Consider the following 19,918-nt stretch of genomic DNA (forward strand, 5'->3'; position numbering starts at 1 on the left):
ACTGGTCCTTCCAGAACACCCGTGGTTCAGGTAGGTGAAGGAGGAGGACTGGGGAGGCGTAGGGTGGCAGCCATGGAGCGGCTCTGGGCTGCACACAGGTAGTGAATGGGCCCTGCAGGAGCTGGTGGACAAAGTCAGTTGGTCCATGTGTCCTCACCCTGTGCTGCCCAGGCTCTAGCTTTCCTGGGGAAGAAGGATCTTCCAGGAATGACGGAAGTGCTCTTCATGCTCAACACAGAAGGGTGGAGCTAGGCTATCCCAAGGTATCTATCTGATCTAGGAGGGGGGTCCCAGCTAGTGGGCTGTATGACAAGGACACCACACTAGACACAGGGCAGGCGGCTGGCTCTGGGCCACACCCTGCACCATCCCCAGACAGTGTGGGCCTCACTTGCACAACTTCTCATTCTGTTCTTCCCACTGCAGCAGACACCAGCAGGTCTGACTTCAGGGGACAGATAACAGTGTGACCCAGAAAAGCACTGCTGGCCTCTGGGAACAGATAATGGGCTGTAACCTGGAAGAGCATGCCGACCTCTGAAGTTGTTTCCGAGACCCCTTACACATAGAGCAGCCATCACAGGGGGGCAAGTCAAATTTTATCCCAGCTGAAAAGTCCCATTCTACCAGGGTGCAAAGTCAAACTGCTGTCCCCCCTCCTGTGAGACACCATGGGGTGTCAGGAGGATCCCTGAGTCCAACATGTAAACACCAGAGCCAGGTTCAAAGCCTCAGGGCTCCACGGGGGTCTCAGAGGCCCATGCCAATCCTTGGAACTCGCAAGTGCTGTTAGTTGGAGCAGAGCGGCTGGTGGGCCATCCCCTTGGCTCTTCTCTGAACACAACACAGGCTCTGGGTTCTAAGCAGCCCAAGGGGTGGGCTGGGGCCCTGGGAACCACCAGGACCTCCTTGCAGCTGGCAGACAGGTTGGATCAACATTATGAGTAGGGAATTGTAATCCAAATTTTGAAGGAAGGTCAAGATCTTCTGGTAAACTAACTCTCCCTGAGCCACACACCTGCTGATCTGGTTCTGTTCTACAGTGTCCTGTGAGCAGCAGAGACGAGAAGCCGGGGCGGCAAAGAGCACTGTGCTCAGTGGCTGCCCGATTTCACACAGGCCTTTGGATATCCCAGACCCAACTGGGCCACCTCTACCTCCCAGCAGTTCCTAGGCCAGGAGCTGTCCCCTAGGTGGGAGCCCAGATGGGCAGGGGATGGGCCTCGGTGTTGAACACATAGGAGTCCAAGCTGAGCAGGTCTGGGTCATCAGAAAACAGCAGGTAGAGGTACTTCAGTGTTTCCCCTAGGAAGAAGCTCTCCATCTTGTCCCTGGGCTCAGGTCTGTGGGAGTCCTGGACATTGTTGATAGAGGAATAGCCACCCGAGGGGACCTGCATAAGAGCCAAGGCCTTGAAGATGAGGTGGAGCACAGGCTGGGCTCTCCAGGCAGGGCCTCGGGAAGAGCCAGCGGGAAGCTAGCTCCAGGCTGCTTGCCCTGACACACCGCACATGGCCCTGGCACTCTAGAGTGAAGTGAGGGCATCCTGGTGATAGCCAAGGTCAGAAACAGCTCCAGAGGCATCTGGAAAATGCCAGCAACCCCTGGTTCCTGGTACAAGAACTGCACCCAGGCCAGGCCAGGGTCCCAGGGTGGTCTGGGAGGGATGTGGCTCTCCAGGGCCCAGCGCCTTGCTGTGACACAGGTGACAGAAATCTCAGGCAGCTGGGGTCCCAAGCACAGCCTGCCACAGCCAGCCATCAGCCTGGGTCACATCTATGCCAGCTGTGGTGATGAGTGGGCCTGGCAGGGCGTGACCTACCCTGAACGGGGGCCCTGAAAGACGGGGTGCTGGGCAGACAGCTGACTACCCAGGGGTGGGGCGTGTGCCAGGTAAGCGGGGCGGGAGTGGTGCAGTGGGGCCAGCACAGGGAGGGAGCCTTGGTAGAAGGCCTGGTCCTAGGGCCCTGAGACACACAGCCCCTCCAGGCCTGACTGCCCCCCCATGCCACGTCCCACTAGGCAGTCATGTTAGCAGGGCCACGCCTGCCGGGGCTGTACCCATCTGAAAGGCCCAGCAGGTGCCCCTCACCCCCACGCCACAGCGGCCACTGGCACAGACAGAGCTCTGCAGCACTCGTGGACAGCCATGAGGGGCTTACCCGAGTGTACTTGTTGAAGCTCTGCAAGATGTCCCAGCCCCAGTCTTGGTACTTGCGGTCCCCTGTGATCCGGTACAGGTAGAAGAGGCTCTCCACAGTCTCAGGCCGCAGAAGGTTGTGCCTGTCGGCCGGCTGGGGAAAAACCAATGGTGAGCACGCACCCACACCTGCGGAGCCACGCCATCAGGGTGCAGCAAGGCTCACCTTGACCTCCACATCCTGCCGGTCTGCCCGCGGGTACAGGTTGAAGTGTGCGATCTCAGGGCTGAGCCCCGTCTCCATCTGACGGTTCATCTGGTAGCAGGTCTCCATAAGTGCTTGGGCTAGTTCCATGTGGTTGCCCGGGAGGCCATGGTGGACGCCCAGAGCCAGCGTCCCTGGCAGGAAGCACACCAGATGGTCCTGGAATCAGAGTGTTTCCTTACCGCTGGACCTTAGCACGCGTGTGTGCACGCGCGCGCGCACACACACAGGCAGACACGCAGACACACACACACACACAGGCAGACACACTCGCGCGCAGGCTGCAATGCAGGATCTCCCTGAGGTGCTGACCCAGGCCTTCTAGGCTCTTCCAACCTGTCTACAAATACCTCTGCAGATATGCCGTGCACTAGATACCTGAGGGAGGACTTCATGGAGTGGCGACCCAGGGTGTCTGTCTACCCTGCAGGCCACACAAGGACTGGACCCAGGAGTCTGTGTCTACCCTGCAGCAGGGCCACACATGGACATAGTTCACAGGACTATTCCAGGAATGTCAGGTCAGGTAGCAAGTCTCCCTGTGGCTACAGCTCCCCTCCTCTGACCAGGATGTCATTCTGACATCTATGCTGACGACCTTAACAACTACACAACTCACCATCTTGGCACTGAAGCGGCCGTGGGCAAGCTCCCCCACAAAGGTGAGTTTCCTGGGCTGGGAATGCCGAAGCAGGTGTGTCTTTATTCCCTCAATGGCTTTAAGGTAGTCTTCCAATAACCTGTGAACACCAGCGAGTTGTCTTGGGCTGGCTGCAGCCAGGCGCTGGCTGCCTCTGAGGGGTGCAGGGCTAGGCACACAAGGACTGCAAGCCTGGCCCTGCCCAAGCAGCAGACACAACAGGTCCAGTGCAAGGACACAGCAAAGGCTGAGCTGGGTACTGAGAGGCTCACCAAAGGACCCATCCCCCCCCCCCCCAGGTCTGTGGACCACAGTCGCGTCGAGGAGGCTAGGCAGTGGTGGGGATGGGAGCTGGGGTGCTGCACCAAGGCAGCAGAAGTAGGCCTCACTGTGTCTCCTTCTTCCCGCCCTGGATCCACTGCTTCAGCAGGTATTCATAGTAGCTGTCGGCCCTGGCGCCCAAGGTGAACACGCCTGGGTGAGTGAAGAGGCCACTGTGTGTGTTGATGAACATGGGCACTAGCCCATCCTTCTTCCCAGACAGGGAGTGGATGTGCCTCGTCACCTCCTCTGCTGCCTCCTGTGGGAGATGAGGGGCGGCAGGTGCACTGCAGGTGAACTTCTCATGTTAAGAAAACTGAAGATGGATCATACTTTCCTTAAGACTTAGTATATTGATAACTAATAATCAATTCTTTTTATCCTTTTTTTTTTTTTGAGGCCAGTATAAAAACAAAACAAAAATCTCACAGCCTCAACATCTTGACCAGATTTTTTTTTTTCCTTTTAAATAAGTTGTGGGGCTTGAAATCAGTGCCTGGACACTGTATTCCTGAATTTCTGTGCTCAAAGCTAATGTTCTACCATTTCCCACCACACTTCCACTTCTGTTTTTTTGGTGGCCAATTGGAGATAACAGTCTCATAAACTGTGATCCTCAGATCTCAGCTTCCCCAGTGGCAAGGCTTGAACCAACAGCATCGAGCTATGCTCAGCATTTTTTTTTTTTTGCTTCCAGGTGATGCTTTGCCACTTGAGTCACACCTCCATTTCCAGCTTTTTGCTGGTTAACTGGAGTTAAGAGTCTCTTCGATTTATCTGAGTTACTTTTGAACAGCAGTCCTCAGATCTCCACCTCTAGAGTAGCTAAGATGCTAGGATTATAGCTCCCAGCCAACACATTATGAAGCCAGAAATATCCTAGGACCAAAGCTATACAGCAATACCAGAAGACAAATATAAATTACTTTAGAACATTGATGCAAAAATACTAAATACTATTTTAGCAAAGCAAATTCCACAGCATGTTAACTAGATGATGCATTATCACAAGCGGGAGGGACTACTGCCCAAAATTCAGAGATTGTCCAAGACACAAAACCCACTGGTGTCACACACTGCATCAGATGACGGTCATTTCAACTAGTACAAGCACTGGACATAAACCATGTCTCTCAGGAGGCAGACAGGAGGATGGAGAAACAATACAAAGAAAAGGGCCAGGGCACTGCTCAAATGGTAGAATACAGGATTAGTATGTTCAAGACCCGGGTTTAATCCGAAGTACAGCAAAAGACAAAACAACAGTGGGCGTCAGTGGCTCAGGCCTATTGAGACCGACATCTGAGGAGAGCAGGAAAGTCCATAGCACTCTTTCTTTTTTTTTTTTGTCAGTCATGGTGCTTGAACTCTGGGGCTAGACACTGCCCCTCAGCTCATCAGCTTAAGGCAAGTGCTCTGCCACTTGAGCAACAGTGCCATTTCTGGTTTTCTGGTGGTTAATTGGCATGAGCCACCAGTGCCCGGTGGAAAATTTTTGACACTTACCTCTAACCAGCAAAAAGCTAGAAAGTGGGGCTGTGGCTCAAGTGGTAGAGTGCTAGTCTTGAACACAAAAAAAGCTCAGGGACAGACACACATGCACGCACGCACGCACACACACGCACACGCGCGCGCGCACACACACATACACGCACGCACGCACGCTAAAAGACAGTGCCTTGTCCCTGAGTTCAAGCCCTAGCACCAGCACACATAAATTGGAAAGAGGGGAAAATATTAAGAGATAAACACACATACATCCTGAACTGTGATGGTAGCTTGGTCCAGCTGGAACCCTGGCAGTCTCACCTGGAATTTCTTGGTTCCTGTGAGGCGAGAGAGCTCTCGGAATTCTAGCTGGATGCTGGTCACCTCAGCCACTGTGCTATCTGAGGTCCACTGGGGCGGATGGGCAACGCCAGTGCCAATGTTCACATCAGAGTACGGGATCTTGGATGGTGTGGCAAAGGCAGGCATGAGCCGATTTCCAAAATCTTCCTGTGTAAGAGCACAGCAAAGAAAGTTCCAGGTCACCAAGAGCCTTGTTCACACTTCAAAACTGTAAGGCATTAGCCATTTCCATCCAAGGAAATGGAAAGACAAGGTTTGATGGCTCTCCATTGCCAAACTCATGGGGAAAAAAAAAAAAATCAAGCAGAGAATGGGAGAAAATACTTGAAAGTCACTTTATCTGGTGAGACACTGAAATCCAGGTTATATGTGGAATTTTTTTTTTTTTTTTTTTGGGTCCGGTCATGGGGCCTGAACTCTGGGCCGGGGTGCTGTCCCTCAGCTCTTCAGCTCAAGGCTAGCACTCTACCACTTGAGCCACAGCGCCACTGCTGGCTTTTTTCTTTTTGCTTATGTGGTGCTGGAAATCGAACCCAGGGCCTCATGCATGCAAGGCAAGCACTCTACCACTGAGCCACCTTTCCAGCCCTGTATGTGGAAATTTTAAAGCAAAATTTCAAATAAGAAAAAGAAGCTGGGGCTAGGAAGGTGGCTCAGTGGTAGCGCGCTTGCCTTGCATGCCTGAGGCCCTGGGTTCGATTTCCAGCACCACATAAGCAAAAAGAAAAAAGCCAGCAGTGGCGCTGTGGCTCAAGTGGTAGAGCGCTAGCCTTAGCTGAAGAGCTGAGGGACAGCGCCCAGGCCCAGAGTTCAGGCCCCACGACCGGACCCCCCCCCCCAAAAAAAGAAAAAGAAGCTGCAAGTGAGCAACAGTGCTTTTTCCTGCCAGGTACAGCAGGGCAGCTCACACACAGGGATGCAAAAGCAGAGTCTTAAACATATTTGAAGAGACACCGATGTGACTCCCCAAAAATCCCTCTTCCAAAGCAGTGAGGTCTGGAAAGCCGTCCACGGCCACCCGAGGCAGCCTCAGGCTGCAGGAGGCACTCACAGCTTTCCTAAGGAACAGGCTGTCTCCTGACAGGTGGTAGGCACTCAGCAGGCCTCCTAGGATCCGGATGGTGCTCTCAAACAGGTTGACATCCACATTCTTCTTAAAGTTCAACTTCTGTGATACCCACTTCCGGGCTTCTTCAAATTCTGTGACATTAGGAAAGAAGGTTAAGGGAACAAGCCTATGGATCTGTCGTCTCCCTGGGTTTTTTGCTTTGTTTTGCTGGTACTGGGGCTTGACCTGAGGGCCTCATGCTCAGCATGCATGCTCACAACTGGTACTCTACCACTTGACCCATGCTGCCAGCCTGGCTTTCTGCTCCAACTAGAGACAAAAGAGTCTCATGGGGATCCGGGCACCGGTGACTCACGCCTGTCATCCTAGCTACTCAGGAGGCTGAGATCTGAGGAGCACAGTTCAAAGCCAGCCCGGGCAAGTAAAGTCCATGAGACTCTTATCTCCAGTTAACTACTAGAAAACCAGACATGGCCCTGTGGCTCAAGAGGTAGAGTGCTCGCCTTGAGCTGAAGAACTGAGGGATAGCACCCAAGCCCAGAGTTCAAGCCCCACAACTGACCCGAAAAAAAAGCGTCTCACGGGGGCTGGGAAGGTAGGTCAGTGGAAAAGTGCTTCCCTTGCATGCATGAGTCCCTGGGTTCGATTCCTCAACACCAGCTAAATAGAAAAAGCCAGAAGTGGCGCTATGGTTCAAGTAGAAGAGAGCTAGTCTTGAGCTGAAGAGCTGAGGGACAGAGCCCAGGCCCAGAGTTCAGGCCCCGTGACTGACAAAAAGGAAAAAAAAAAAAAAAAAAAAAAAAAAAAGTCTCTAGGACTCCTCTGCCTGGGCTGACTCTGAACCATGGTCCTCCGGGATTCAGCCTCCTCTGCAGGTAGAATTACAAGTACGAGCCATTGGTGCTCAATTTGACCCATCTTCTAAATGCCCCCCTACTATGGATTCAGAGCCATTTCCCACCTCAGGACATCAGCGGTGTGCAGAGATGGAACCAAGGTAGTGGAGGGGCTGAGGTAAGACAAGGGCTGTGCCACGGCACCCAGTGGGAGGCTTCAAGCCAGGCAAATGCTTAACAACTAATTTAAAATGACCAAAGATCCCAGTGAGATGGGATCGCTGTGGTCTAAAGAGGACATCACAGAAATAAGGGGCCTTGGTAATCCCCTCCTCCTGATGGTCTGCAGAGTACAGCTGGCGTTCCCTTTCCTCTATGCTTTGCTCTCCAAGACTGCCATTCTAAGCGGGCCTGGGCCAGACGGAAGAGCGGGTTCTGAGCATGCCAAGCTCAAGCTCATCCAACACAGGTTAGATGGAGATGGCAGGGCTCACACCCTCCCTGCTGCCAGCCATAGGCAGCACTCTGACCTGTGGGCCACCCACAGCTACACCGTTCACTCCAGAAAGGAGCCATTACCTTGTTTTAGGCCCAAAATCCACATGGTGTCCAGGGCATCGATTAGGGTGAGACCCAGGCCAAACCACTCACTGAAGGACCTGGACACTGGCTTCAGCTCATCGTGGCCCCATGCAAATTTGCGATATCCTTTCCATGCGTGGAGAAAGGCCTCAATCACCCCCTTCTGGCGCTCATTTGGCGGTACTGGCAGAGAGAACAGGTGGTTAGGGAGGTCCCCAGCGTGAGACAGACTAGGCCTCTAGGCAAAGCATGACTGAACCGGGGTGAATGGGATTGAACGGACACTGGCCTGAGCCATGAGGAGAATGAAAGGGGCCGGAAGGACTGAGGTAAAGCAGTTAACAGTCAGGCCACAGTGGGACCTTCAGGGGTAGACCTGACTCTGGGAAATGAGGCCTCACTCGGCAGCATCTGGGACCTGGCTCTCAGGCACAGGAGTTCCCTCCCCTCCCAGACCACAGGGTCTGTGTTCAGAGGAGATGGAGCACCACACAAGCACACACGCATGTGCACACACACACATGCACAAGCACACGGGCAAAAGCAAAGCTCTGCGGTTGGGAAGGTGGCTCAGTGGTAGAGTGCTTGCCTTGCATGCATGAAGTCCTGGGTTCAATTCCTCAGCACCACATAAGCAAAAAAGCCAGAAGTGGTGCTGTGGCTCAAGTGGTAGAGTGCTAGCCTTGAGCTGAAGAGCTGAGGGACAGCGCCCAGGCCCAGAGTTCAAGCCCCACCATGGGCGGGAGGGGGTGGGGCAGGGCAGGGAGCAAAGCCCTTGATGAGGCAAACACAGAACCTGGCAAGGGGGGGGGGGGGAGCAAAGCCCTTGATGAAGTAAACACAGAACCTGCAGTGTACAATGTGGACTTGGAAACAAAAGACACTGATGGGGCTCCTCAGTGCCACACATCATCAGGGTCCCCCGAGGACTAGCATCCACATGGTCTCAGGAGGCCATCTCAGAGAGATGCTACTGGGAGACTTCCCAACTGGACAGTGCACAGAGCCCTCAGTGTGGGCGAAACATGTAAAGATATCATGCCTCCTCTCCATAGCCATGCCCCTCTCCCCTCGAGGTTGTCGGCTCCCTGTGATGGGTAGGGTCCACTCCTAATACCACAGTGCCCTCTACATATTCCTGCAAAGCCTGATCCTCGAGTCCCAGGGTGGGCTTCCCTATCCTCTTGTACTCGGTGGTGCTGAAAACACAGAGAGCAGAGTGCCCTGCAAAGTCCTAGAGTGACAGTCCTACCTGAACAATGAAGATTAGAGGCACTTATTACCTCAAAACGCCTTGTACAGAGGTCTAGCATGTACAGGGCTGAACACAAGTCCAAGTGCAAGCTCGCTCTCAATGAACAAAACCAAGATCCCAGTGACTTCTAGGCACTGCCCACAGACCTGCCAGGTCCAGTCCTGCCCAACAACAGCTTTGCCTTCACTTAACCCAAGGCCCAGCATGGCCCAGGCAGAGAGCAGCAAAACCTGTGTCTGTGGCTCAGGCAGAAGATCAGGGTCATCAAGAAACCGCATACTGTCACTGGGGCTGAAGAAGGGTAAGGATTTGACAAAAGACCACAAATGGCACATGGATATGGAAGGATCTCTGTACAGGGTCTAGCAGCAGGCCACCGCTGGCATGCAGAGCACATTAACCTAACCTCCAGACACAAACCCAGGCCCCAGTGAGACATGCAGGCCGGGTGGGAAGACTCACATGGTTCTTTCTGCATCCTGGCTGCCACCAAGTAAGGCTTGGCAGAGGCTTCTGCTCTTCTGGAAGGGAGTTCAGTGTTCTGCTCAGGCTCAATCACTGCGCCCCGCCAGCTGCAGGGAAAGGAAGGGCAGTTGGCTTGGGGGACAGCTCCATGAGCACCGTCCTCCCCCAGCAACCAGGCCCAGGGCAAGTAAGCAACTAGGAAGCCCAGACAGGCCCCAACATGCCAACACCTTCCAGGCACAGCAAGGATAGGACAGGTAGGCCAAGACCACCTGGGACGTGGACAAACAGTGCCAGGGTCACCTAACACAAAGTGAGAGGCTGAGAAGTTTGCAGACCTGTGAGGAATCCTAAGAAACAACACTGCAGAGGGCAGAGAACCAGGTAGGTAACCACCTGGTCTATCACCCAAGCCCAAAGTGAAGTTTGGTGGACACGGGAGCTAGGCAGCCTCCTAGATCGGCACATAGAAGCCCACTTTCCTTCTGGGGTTACAAGTAATGATCACCACGCCAGAAAGGAACAGAGGGTTTGTCGCATGACCTCTAGATAAGGATGGGCCCAAAAGGTCTCAAACAACCCGAGCAGAATTGGGCCTTGGGTCTGCTATTGTGACTCAATTCCAAGGGCTCAAGTCAGGAGCACAATTGCCTACACTGTCATTGTGAGTCAGATGCTTTGACTCTGCAAATGTAATCAAGAGGCTCCACTGGCCACGCTCCACCCCAGGGACACTTCCCACTGGCTCCTGTATGCCTGTGAGACCAAGGCCTGTGTCTGTAAAATGCAACTCTGGAGGTGCAGAGCCCCAGCTCAGGCCGGTCCCGCCTGTTAGCACTCATCTTGGCAGCCTGTGTTCTGTGTTCATACTGTCCAGAAGAACTCAAGGTCTTGTCTAATCCCCGGTTGGAGCAGCTGTGGTGTGTGGGCTAGGGAGCAGACACAAAGGCCCACACACTGCCTCAGCAGCGTCGTGGCGATGCTGCTCCAAGCCTGACAGGACCTAGGGCTGAAAGAAGGGCCTCAGAAAGGGGTGTCTGCCAGACAGGAGCCAGTCCAGAGCCACAGATGTGGGAGGAAACACCTTTACCCCTTAGAGAAGGACAAGGACCAATTTGGTTCCCATCTCCAATCCTTAAAATCTGACTATAACATAGCTCAAGGAAGACCACACAATTTCAAACAAAGTAGTGTGGACAAGACACCCAGTTTTCATTACAAAAACACCCCAAAAGGGCTGGGAAGGTGACACAGTGGTAGAGTGCTTACCTTGCATGCATGAACCCTGGGTTCGATTCCTCAGCACCACATAAGCAGAAAAATCTGGAAGTGGCACTATGACTCAACTGGTAGAGCGCTAGCCTTGTGCTGAAGAGCTGAGGGACAGTGCCCAGGCCCAGAGTTCAACCCCACAACCAACAAAAACACAAAAAACAAAAACCACACCCTATCAACTTGTGTACTGTGGCCAAATAAATAAATCCAATAGAAAACAAAAACAAAACATCCGGCTGGCCTCCAACACCTGCTCAATCTGACCCCAGCACAGTACCTGATGACTGCGTGCTGCGTGTTTTCTTCCTGGTGAGCGTCCCTGGGGGCCACCTCCTGCTCCTTAGCCACGTTCTGCGTGCCATCTCTGGACACTGTGTTGGGGGCTCTGATCTGCAGGTGGGGAGGTCCCCGCCGGAAATGCTTACGAGGCTTCTGCACAAGAACCAGAACCATAGGTGAGAATACCTTACCTGCCTGTGAGCTGTGCTTAAATATCTAGAGTCTCTTTCTCAGATGCATGCCCACCCTGGGAAAAGAGAGTACACTAACATGTTCCACCCAGCCTCAGGGGGGAAAAATAAAGGCCAGGTACCAGTAGCTCACACCTATAATCCTAGCTACTCAGGAAGCTGAGATCTGAGGATTGTGGTTTGAAGCCAGCCTGGACAGCCAAGTCCACGAGACACTTATTTCCAGTAATCTATCAAGAATCTGGGCTGGGAAGGTGGCTCAGTGGTAGAGCACTTGCCTTGCATGCCTGAGGCCCTGGGTTTGATTCCTCAGCACCACATAAGCAAAAAGAAAAAAGCCGGAAGTGGCGCTGTGGCTCAAATGGTAGAGCACTAGCCTTGAGCTGAAGAGCTGAGGGACAGCGCCCAGGCCCCGAGTTCAGGACCCATGACCGGACCCCCCCCCCAAAAAAACAAAAAGAATCTGAAAGTGGAGCAGTGGCTTAAATGGCAAAGTGCTAGCTTTGAGCAAAAAAGCTCAGGGACAGCCAGGCCTTGAGTTCAAGCCAAGACTGATTACCAGTGTCCCCCACAAAAAAGAAAGAAAGAAAGAAAGGAAGGAAGGAAGGAAGGAAGGAAGGAAGGAAGGAAGGAAGGAAGGAAGGAAGGAAGGAAGGAAGGAAGGAGGAAAGAAGGAAAGAAAGAAAGAAAGAAAGAAAGAAAGAAAGAAAGAAAGAAAGAAAGAAAGAAAGAAGGAAAGAAAGAAAGAAGGAAAGAAAGAAAGAGAGAAAAGGTCTACATGTCTCCAAGCTGCATAGGAGCTTTCCAACTGGCTGGCAAAGGCTCACACAGAAGTGGAAGCTCTGGTTAGGACTCTCAGAGAACCTAGAACAAGCCCTTTGAATGGATTTAAATGGAAGACAGAGAAGCAACAGCTCCCGCTTGTTCCTTCAGCCCACTCAATCCTGAACAAGCATGAAGGTCTGTAAACGACACATAGCTAGGTCTCTGCTGCCTGCCCCTGCACCACTCCCACCCCCTAGCTGGCAAACCTCCCAGCCATTTCCTGCTTTCACAGAAGCATACACAAAATCCTACCCTTACTTTTACTTAAGTGGCAAAAGAATATTCAGCAAATAAATGAGAATATAGTATATCCATGTAACAGAAAGATCTAGATATCAAAACAGGCGGGGAGGGGTATTCTCGTGTGAACCAGAATCCTCATCTGTTCACATGTGTATCCAAATCTGTCAAAATAAAATATACCAAATGTTTCAAAGCTTGGCCTGGCTACGACAGAGCAACAGTGAGTGTTTACTTCCCACTCTGTATGTTCTCTCCTGAATGCTTGCCCTGAAGCCTGTTAAAGCACAAGCTAAGTGAAGGGACAGTGGTAGAACTCTCTTCCACATAGGAGCCTGAGCCAGAGCAGGTGAAAGGCTTATTTTTTTTCCCCCTTGTATCAGTGGAATTCAGAGCTTTGTCATGCTAGGCAGTTATTCTACCACTTGAACCATTCCTACAACCTTTTTTGTTTGTTTGGGGTGGCACAGGGCTTGAATTCAGAGCTTTCTCACAACTGGTGCTGTACCACTTCAGCTTTGCCTCCAGTCCTGCTTTTTTGTGTCAGTCCTGGGGCTTGAACTCAGAGCCTGGGTGCTATCCATGAGCATATTTTGCTCAAGGCTAATGTGCTCAAAGCTACAGCTCTACTTCCAGCTTGTTAGTAGTTAATTGGAGGTAAAGTTTCTCACAGATTTTTCTGCCCAGGCTGGCTTTGAACCACAATAATCAGATACCAGTCTCCAGAGTAGCTAAGATTACAGGTGTGAACCACTAGCACCCAGCCAGCTTGGCTTTTTTTCTGATTAACTGGACACAGTTTTGAATATACTTTGTGCTTAGGCTAGCTCTGAACCAAATCCCACCAATCTCAGACTCCTCAGTAGCTTGGATTAAAAAATGAGAAACTGGTGTCAGGCTACTCTGATTATTTTAGAGATTATTTTGCCTGAACTAGCCCGGACCAAGATCCTATTTATGCTTCCTGCTGTAGTCAGAATGACAGGTGTGTGCTACTTTACCAAGTTCCCCCACACACCCTTCTGCTGATACAGTCTTGTAAACTCTTAATTGGCTAGGGCTGTCTAGAATTAGGAACTTCCCTCTCCCTCCCCTCTTCCCCTCAACCTCAGCCTCCCACATAGCTAGGACTCTAGGTGTAAGTCACTATGCCCTTAGGAAGAAGGTATTGGGTCTTGAATTCTGGTCCCCATTATTCTCATTCAGCTTTTTGCTCAAGGCTGGCATTCTACCATTTGAGCCACATCTTTAGTTCTGGCTTTTTTGTTGGTTAATTAGTTAAGAGTTTCAGTGACATTTCTGTCTCGGTTGGCTTCTAACTATGATCCTCGGAACTCAGCCTCTCGTGGAGCTGGAAACCCAGGTGTGAGCTGTCAGTACCCAGCTTCCACAAGGTCTTGAGGGCAGCATGCCCCAAACCCTGCTGAATGCAAAAGGCAGGTTTAAGGGACTGGTGCAGTGGGGTGCATCTCTCACTAGGGAAATAACCTCCCTTCTCTTTTGTGTAGTTATGAGATTCCACGTGAGAGGAAACTGATGAGCATCTTCACAGAGAAACTAGCCTATGCCTACAGACTTGGTCTAAGAAGGAGCTCTCCTACTGAAAGATGTGTAGAATGTCCCTAACCAACCGCACACATGACAGGCCTTTCCAATGCCCAGCTTCTGTTCAGGAGCGCAGCCTGCTCGATGCTGCTCAGCTCTGCACACCGCACTCCACAAAAGGATGTGGTTACCAGAGCAGAGGTGCCTTCTGTTCCTATTCTTTCTTTTGAGCAGTCAGTGATCTGGTATGAAACTCTTCCTCCCCAGGCTCACTAGAGCTGGGACCTACATGCTGGGGTCCCTGACCAGGCTCACTGAGGCCGGCCTCCACTGCCAGCTCAGGAGCCATCCTGGGGAGGCAGATCCCCAAAGATAATATTGACAACAAGGACTTCCTGTGTGTCTTCATGTGACACACTGCAGGGATGTGAAACCTCCACCTGGCACCCAAGATGAACCACAAGAGAAGTACCAAAGGCCCTGCTACATCGACAAGGCACAACCAGAGCTGTAAGGCCAATATTGACACCCTAGTATTCACAAGTACAGGACAGCTAAATTATCTACTCCAACTCTCAAGACAGAAATGTGTGGGTCAAAAAAAAAAAAAAAAAAAGTGTGGGTCTTCTCTGTCCTGATCTATCCGTAAGTGATTCAATATTTTGCTGTCTGTGATACAGCTCTGGACTCTTCTTTCCCTAATCTGCTTCCCAACCTAACCTACTCAGCATGGATGTCCCATAATGAGGTCTGGCTGCTCCCTACCCCGTGTAGACAACACATTAGCACCAGCACCTGGGGACTCCCCAAACCTGCCTCCCTTGCTCTGTAATCCTGACACTACCTGCCGCCCTCCATACTGCCTCCCAGACACAACACAGCAGAGCCTGCCCCAGGCCAGTTCCTGCTCAGCCCTTAATTGTGTCTCTGTCTGGGGACCTTCACTCCCCATCCCCACCCTGTGACCCTGACCTACAGGGCATTCCTCTACTGCAAAGCACCCCCACGTGAGCAAGGCTCTGCTCTGCAGCCTTCCACGCCTCAGATCCTCCTGTGCACATCAAGGGAGACCACCAGTGCTGCCTCTACCCTTGGATGTCTTAAGGACCACAGGCAAGGAGATCCAAGTCCCTGCCCACTGGCCCAGCCCTTTAGGGGTCTTCCTTGCCGAGGTTTTTCTCAGCCTTGCTCTCCCTGCCCTGATGAAAACAAGGGATTTTTCAACCATCAAATATTACTTCAAGAGGCTGCCCAAGCCCTCAGCACTGCTCCCCCTCTATACCTTAGCCCTCCTGTTTTCACATAGGATGTGTACCACCAGCCACCTGCCTGGCATTTTCTGGCTATCCTCTTCCCTGACTCTCCTACCAGCTTGTGGCTCCTCCAGAGAAGGGACAAGTCTTTCTTTCCCTACTGGGCACCTAACACAGAAGTTGGCCCAGGGTGACATTCAAAGAGTATGCCTTTTCTTTCCCCAGCTGTTAGGCAATCAGACCAGAATGAGTAGCGAGAATAATTACCTTTTTTTTTTTTTTTTTTGCCAGTCCTGGGGCTTAAACTCAGGGCCTGAGCACTGTCCCTGAGCTTCTTTTTTGCTCAAGGCTAGCACTCAACTATTTGAGCCATGGTGCCACTTCTGGCTTTTTCTGCTTATGTGGTACTATGGAATCAAACCCAGGACTTCATGTATGCATGCTAGGCAAACACTACCACTAGGCCATGTTCCCAGCCCTAATCTCAACCTTCTTGAAGCAGTATTTACATCTTGGACTACTCCTAAACAGACTGTTTCTTGAAAATTACCTGAGGCAACATCTGTGGAATGTCTTCTGGATTGGTGTCTGCTTTCTGTGGAGCTGGTAAGACGGGTGGGTTTGCTGGTTTCAACCCAGGGATTTCTGGTCTCACCTTCTGCTCTTCTTCAGGTCTGCTACTCAGGGCTACAGAAGATAATCCTTTACCTCAGGGCTCAGAGGAAACTTAAACTGCTCCATAAGAGAAGTTTAGACAGACAGGGCAGGGGAACACTTCAAGAAGTAAATGAATTTGCCAAGTATGGTGGTATATGCCTGTAAGCCCAGCCACTCAAAAGGCAAAAGCAGCCGGGTGCTGGTGGCTCACGCCTGTAATCCTAGCTACTCAGGAGGCTGAGATCTGAGGATTATGGTTCAAAGCCAGCCCGGGCAGGAAAGTCCATGAAACTCTTATCGCCGATAAACACTCAGAAAACCAGAAGTAGCGCTGTAGCTCAAGTGGTAGAGTGCTTGCCTTGAGCTGAAGAGCTGAGGGACAGTGTTCAGGCCCAGAGTTCAAGCCCCACGACCACCCAAGAAAAAAAAAAAAGGCAAAAGCAGGAGAACAGAAGTGGGCCAAGGCTAGCCCTGGGCAAAAGTGCAAGACCCTACTTGAGCAGGGCACTAGTGGCTCACGCCTGTAATCCTAGCTATTCAGGAGGCTGAGATCTGAGGATCCCAGTTCAAAGCCAGCCAGGGCAGTAAAGTCCATGAGACTCTTAATTCCAACTAACCACCAGATAATCACAAGTGGTGCTGTGGCTCAAAGTGGTAGAGCACTAGCCTTGAGCAAATGAGCTCATGGAGAGTGCCCAAACCCCGAGTTCAAGCCCCCTCCCTCAACAACAACAACAAAAAAGACCCTACTTGAAAAATGAACTAAAGCAAAAAAGTGCTGGGCGTGTGGCTCAAATCGTATATAGCACTTACTGCCCTGAGTTAAAAATCCCAATTAAAAAAAAAAAGCCATGGGGCTGGGAAGGGCCTCAGCAGTAGAGTGCTTGCCTTGCATACCTGAGGCCCTGAGTTCGATTCCTCAGCACCACATAAACAGCAAAGGCCAGAAGTGGCGCTGTGGCTCAAGTGCTAGAGCACTAGCCTTGAGCTAAAGAGCTGAGGGACAGTACCCAGGCCTAGAGTTCAAGCACCACAACTGACCAAAAAGGAAAAAGTCACACTGAATTTGAGAATAGACAATTTCATTATCTTCAAAGAGCTTGACCTAAGCACAGCACACCACCCTTCACTCTAACAGGGCAATGTGTCTGTACAACTGCAGCTCTCTGCCTCTCCCCGGGAACGACAGTCATCAAGGAGCAAGCTCAGAACAGATTCTCTATGTCCTCACCAGAAATCTACTGTCTGCTGTAAACAAAGCAGTGGGGTATTAATGTAATCAACAAGACTGAGCACTCCAACTCAAGATCGATGCTCTTTCGCCAGACAGGCTGGAACAGCAAGACTGACACCAGAAGCAAACCTGTGTTACAGCCTGGTACCCTCACAGTCAGTTTGTTGTTTTAAACTGAGTCACTAGGCCCAGCCCAAGTATCCTCATTGTTTCTCTCATACCTTTCCACTGGTCAGCCACGTGTACGTAGGACAGGAACCCACAAAGAATCAGAAAGGCCAAGAGGAAAAGAATCACGTTCCGCTGTAACCTCGACAGCTGCTTCCATTTCTAAGGAAGAGACAAAGCATGACATTGTCACAGATACAGGAGGACAGGAATCGCGAGAGACCCCGTGGTCAGCCGCACTGGTTTTCGGGGCAGAGCAGATTCCTCGGGGGACGCGCGCTCAGGGCGGGTGGGCGCGGGAACAGCGCAGACCCCGGGCAGGGCAGCGCAGACCCCGGGCAGGGCAGCGCAGACCCCGGGCAGGGCAGCGCAGACCCCGGGCAGGGCAGCGCAGACCCCGGGCAGGGCAGCGGCTCCCGCATCCCGGAGGCCGGCCCGGAGGCGCGGAGCCGAGGCCAAGGTGCGCCCCGGGCCGCCCTCAGCCGGCGCCAGGGCGGCGCAGTCCCCACAGCCGGGGAGCGCGGGCGGCCCGGGGCCCCGCGCCCGCCCGGCCGCGCCTCACCCTCCAGCAGGAGCGCCGCCGCCGGCTCTTGTTGTTGTCGTAGCTCTCGCCCAGGCTCAGCGTCACCGAGATGAAGTCCTGGTGGGGCGCCGGCGGCGGCGGCGGATACATGCCGTCGACTCCGGCCGGCGCGACTCCGCCCGCGGACGGCGTCAGGAAGCCCAAGTCTGAAGCACAGCGCCGGCGGCCATAGCACCACCGTGCACACCCCGCCCATCGTCCCGGACGCCGGTGCGCACGCGCCTCACCTTTCACCAGCCGTCGCGCAGGCGTCCTGCCGTGTCTTCTCACTGCGCACGCGCGCCGCCTCCGCCGCGCAGCGGGCGCGCATTCCTCTCCGAATCTCTTGCGTCTATGATCCGCGCCTGCGCCGTACTTTACGTCATGCGTCTGCGTCCGCCGCGGGGCCGTCACCGTGCAGGGCGGGCGCCCAGCCGCCGGGTCCGCTCTGCGCTGCCACCGTGCGGACGTAGGGCCCCGCTCCCCGGCCGACCGCCGCCACCGTCCTCGCGAGGCCCGCCACCAGAACCGGGCCGTGGGCGCGCCCGACGAGAGGCGAGGAGCCCCCGGCGAGGCTGCGTCTGGGCCGGGCGCGCGGAAGCCGCAGGCGCCGGGCCTCTGCCCCCCCTACCCGGGCCTCTGTCCCTCCCCCCCAGCCGCTGTCCCTCCCCCCCAGCCGCTGTCCCTCCCCCCCAGCCGCTGTCCCTCCCCGGGCCTCTGCCCCCCCCGGGCCTCTGTCCCTCCCCCCCAGCCGCTGTCCCCCCCCGGGCCTCTGCCCCCCCCGGGCCTCTGTCCCTCCCCGGGCCTCTGACCCCCCGGGCCTCTGTCCCTCCCCCCCAGCCGCTGTCCCTCCCCGGGCCTCTGTCCCTCCCCCCCAGCCGCTGTCCCTCCCCGGGCCTCGGCCCCCCCCAGGGCCTCTGTCCCTCCCCCCCAGCCGCTGTCCCTCCCCGGGCCTCTGTCCTTCCCCCCTCTCCCTGGGCCTCTTCCTCCCCCGGCCTCTGCCGCCCAGGAGGCGAGCCCGCTGTTTCCCAGAGCCCCAACAAGGAGTCCCCATTCAGAGAACGCCGCACGGCCGGGTTTGCCTGCGTCTGTTGCAGAATACCCTCACTCCTGTGTCCCCTTTTTCTTCCTCTTCCTCGTCCCTTCTTGAGTTACCTTTTAAAAAAAAAAAAAAGCACAAGGTTTATTTTTATTTATTTATTGCTGGTCATGGGGCCTGAACTCTGGGCCTGGGCACTGTCCCTCAGCTCTTTAGCTCAAGGCTAGCACTCTACCACTTGAGCCACAGCACCATTTCTGGCTTTTTCTGCTTATGTGGTGCTGAGGAATCGAACCCAGGGCCTCATGCATGCAAGGCAAAGCACTCTACCACTGAGCCACCTTCCCAGCCCTTGGGTTATCTTTTGAGTTCCCTGCTGGCCTCTTTCCATGCGTGATTATCGACTCAATGAGGCCTTCAAACGTTGCTCCGGGCTCTTACCAGGAACAGAACCGGTGTTGTGTGATAACTCGGGCCACTGGAAGTCTTCCAGAAATGTAGATGTAGGTCATGGTGCAATTGTTTTCCAGTCATTCACAAGACCCTAGTTCAATTCCCAGCCAGGAAAGGGGGGGGGGGAAGGGCTGGGAAGGTGGCTCAGTGGTAGAGTGCTTGCCTTGCATGCCTGAGGCCCTGGGTTTGATTCCCCAGCACCACATAAGCAGAAAGAAAAAAGCCGGAAGTGGCGCTGTGGCTCAAGTGGTAGAGCGCTAGCCTTGAGCTGAAGAGCTGAGGGACAGAGCCCAGGCCCAGAGTTCAGGCCCCATGACCGAGGGAGGTGGGGGAAGAAACAAAACAGGATGTGGAAGGAGAAAATGTAGCTGATGCTAATTCTGAGAATTGGGGCCTGGTCTGAGGGTGTGTGTTTTCCCAAACAAGCTGTTCAAGCTATTGCCCATGGTACATGGGATGGCATTTAGAATTCCAGAGGGCCAATGAGATCTCATGCTTAAAGAAAACAGAAGGCTGGGAATGTGACTCAGTGGTAGAGTGCTTGTCTAGCATACATGAAGCCCTAGGTTTGATTCCTCAGTATTACATAAACAAAAAAAGAAGTGGCACTGTGGCTCAAGTGGTAGAGTGTTCGCCTTGAGTAAAAGAAGCTCAGAGACAGTGCCCAAGCCAAGTTCAAGTCCCAGGATGGAAAAAAAAAAGAAAAGAAAAAATGGAAAAGGAGGAATTTGTCAGAGCATAATACAAATTTTCTGTAGCTGAAAAATCTAGTT

At 53.2% G+C, this 19,918-nt stretch overlaps 1 protein-coding gene across 1 annotated transcript; it reads right to left on the reverse strand.

Annotated features, from left to right (window-relative positions):
* Positions 1-582: 582 nt before the first annotated feature.
* Positions 583-17,862, reverse strand: Man1b1 (mannosidase alpha class 1B member 1). The gene is made up of 13 exons (XM_070015131.1): positions 17,654-17,862; positions 17,145-17,253; positions 15,583-15,719; positions 10,977-11,131; positions 9,422-9,531; positions 7,702-7,887; positions 6,269-6,417; positions 5,176-5,364; positions 3,435-3,625; positions 3,025-3,145; positions 2,367-2,564; positions 2,163-2,294; positions 583-1,393 (listed from the first exon to the last, which is right to left on the reverse strand). Exons 1-13 carry the CDS (start codon positions 17,762-17,764, stop codon positions 1,190-1,192), a joined length of 1,992 nt encoding a protein of 663 aa, XP_069871232.1. The 5' UTR covers positions 17,765-17,862; the 3' UTR covers positions 583-1,189.
* Between the last annotated feature and the right edge of the window lie 2,056 nt (positions 17,863-19,918).

Source organism: Dipodomys merriami, unplaced genomic scaffold (genome assembly GCF_024711535.1).
Source record: "Dipodomys merriami isolate MVZ:Mamm:240054 unplaced genomic scaffold, mDipMer1.0.p SCAF_11, whole genome shotgun sequence".
Lineage (NCBI taxonomy): Eukaryota > Metazoa > Chordata > Mammalia > Rodentia > Heteromyidae > Dipodomys > Dipodomys merriami.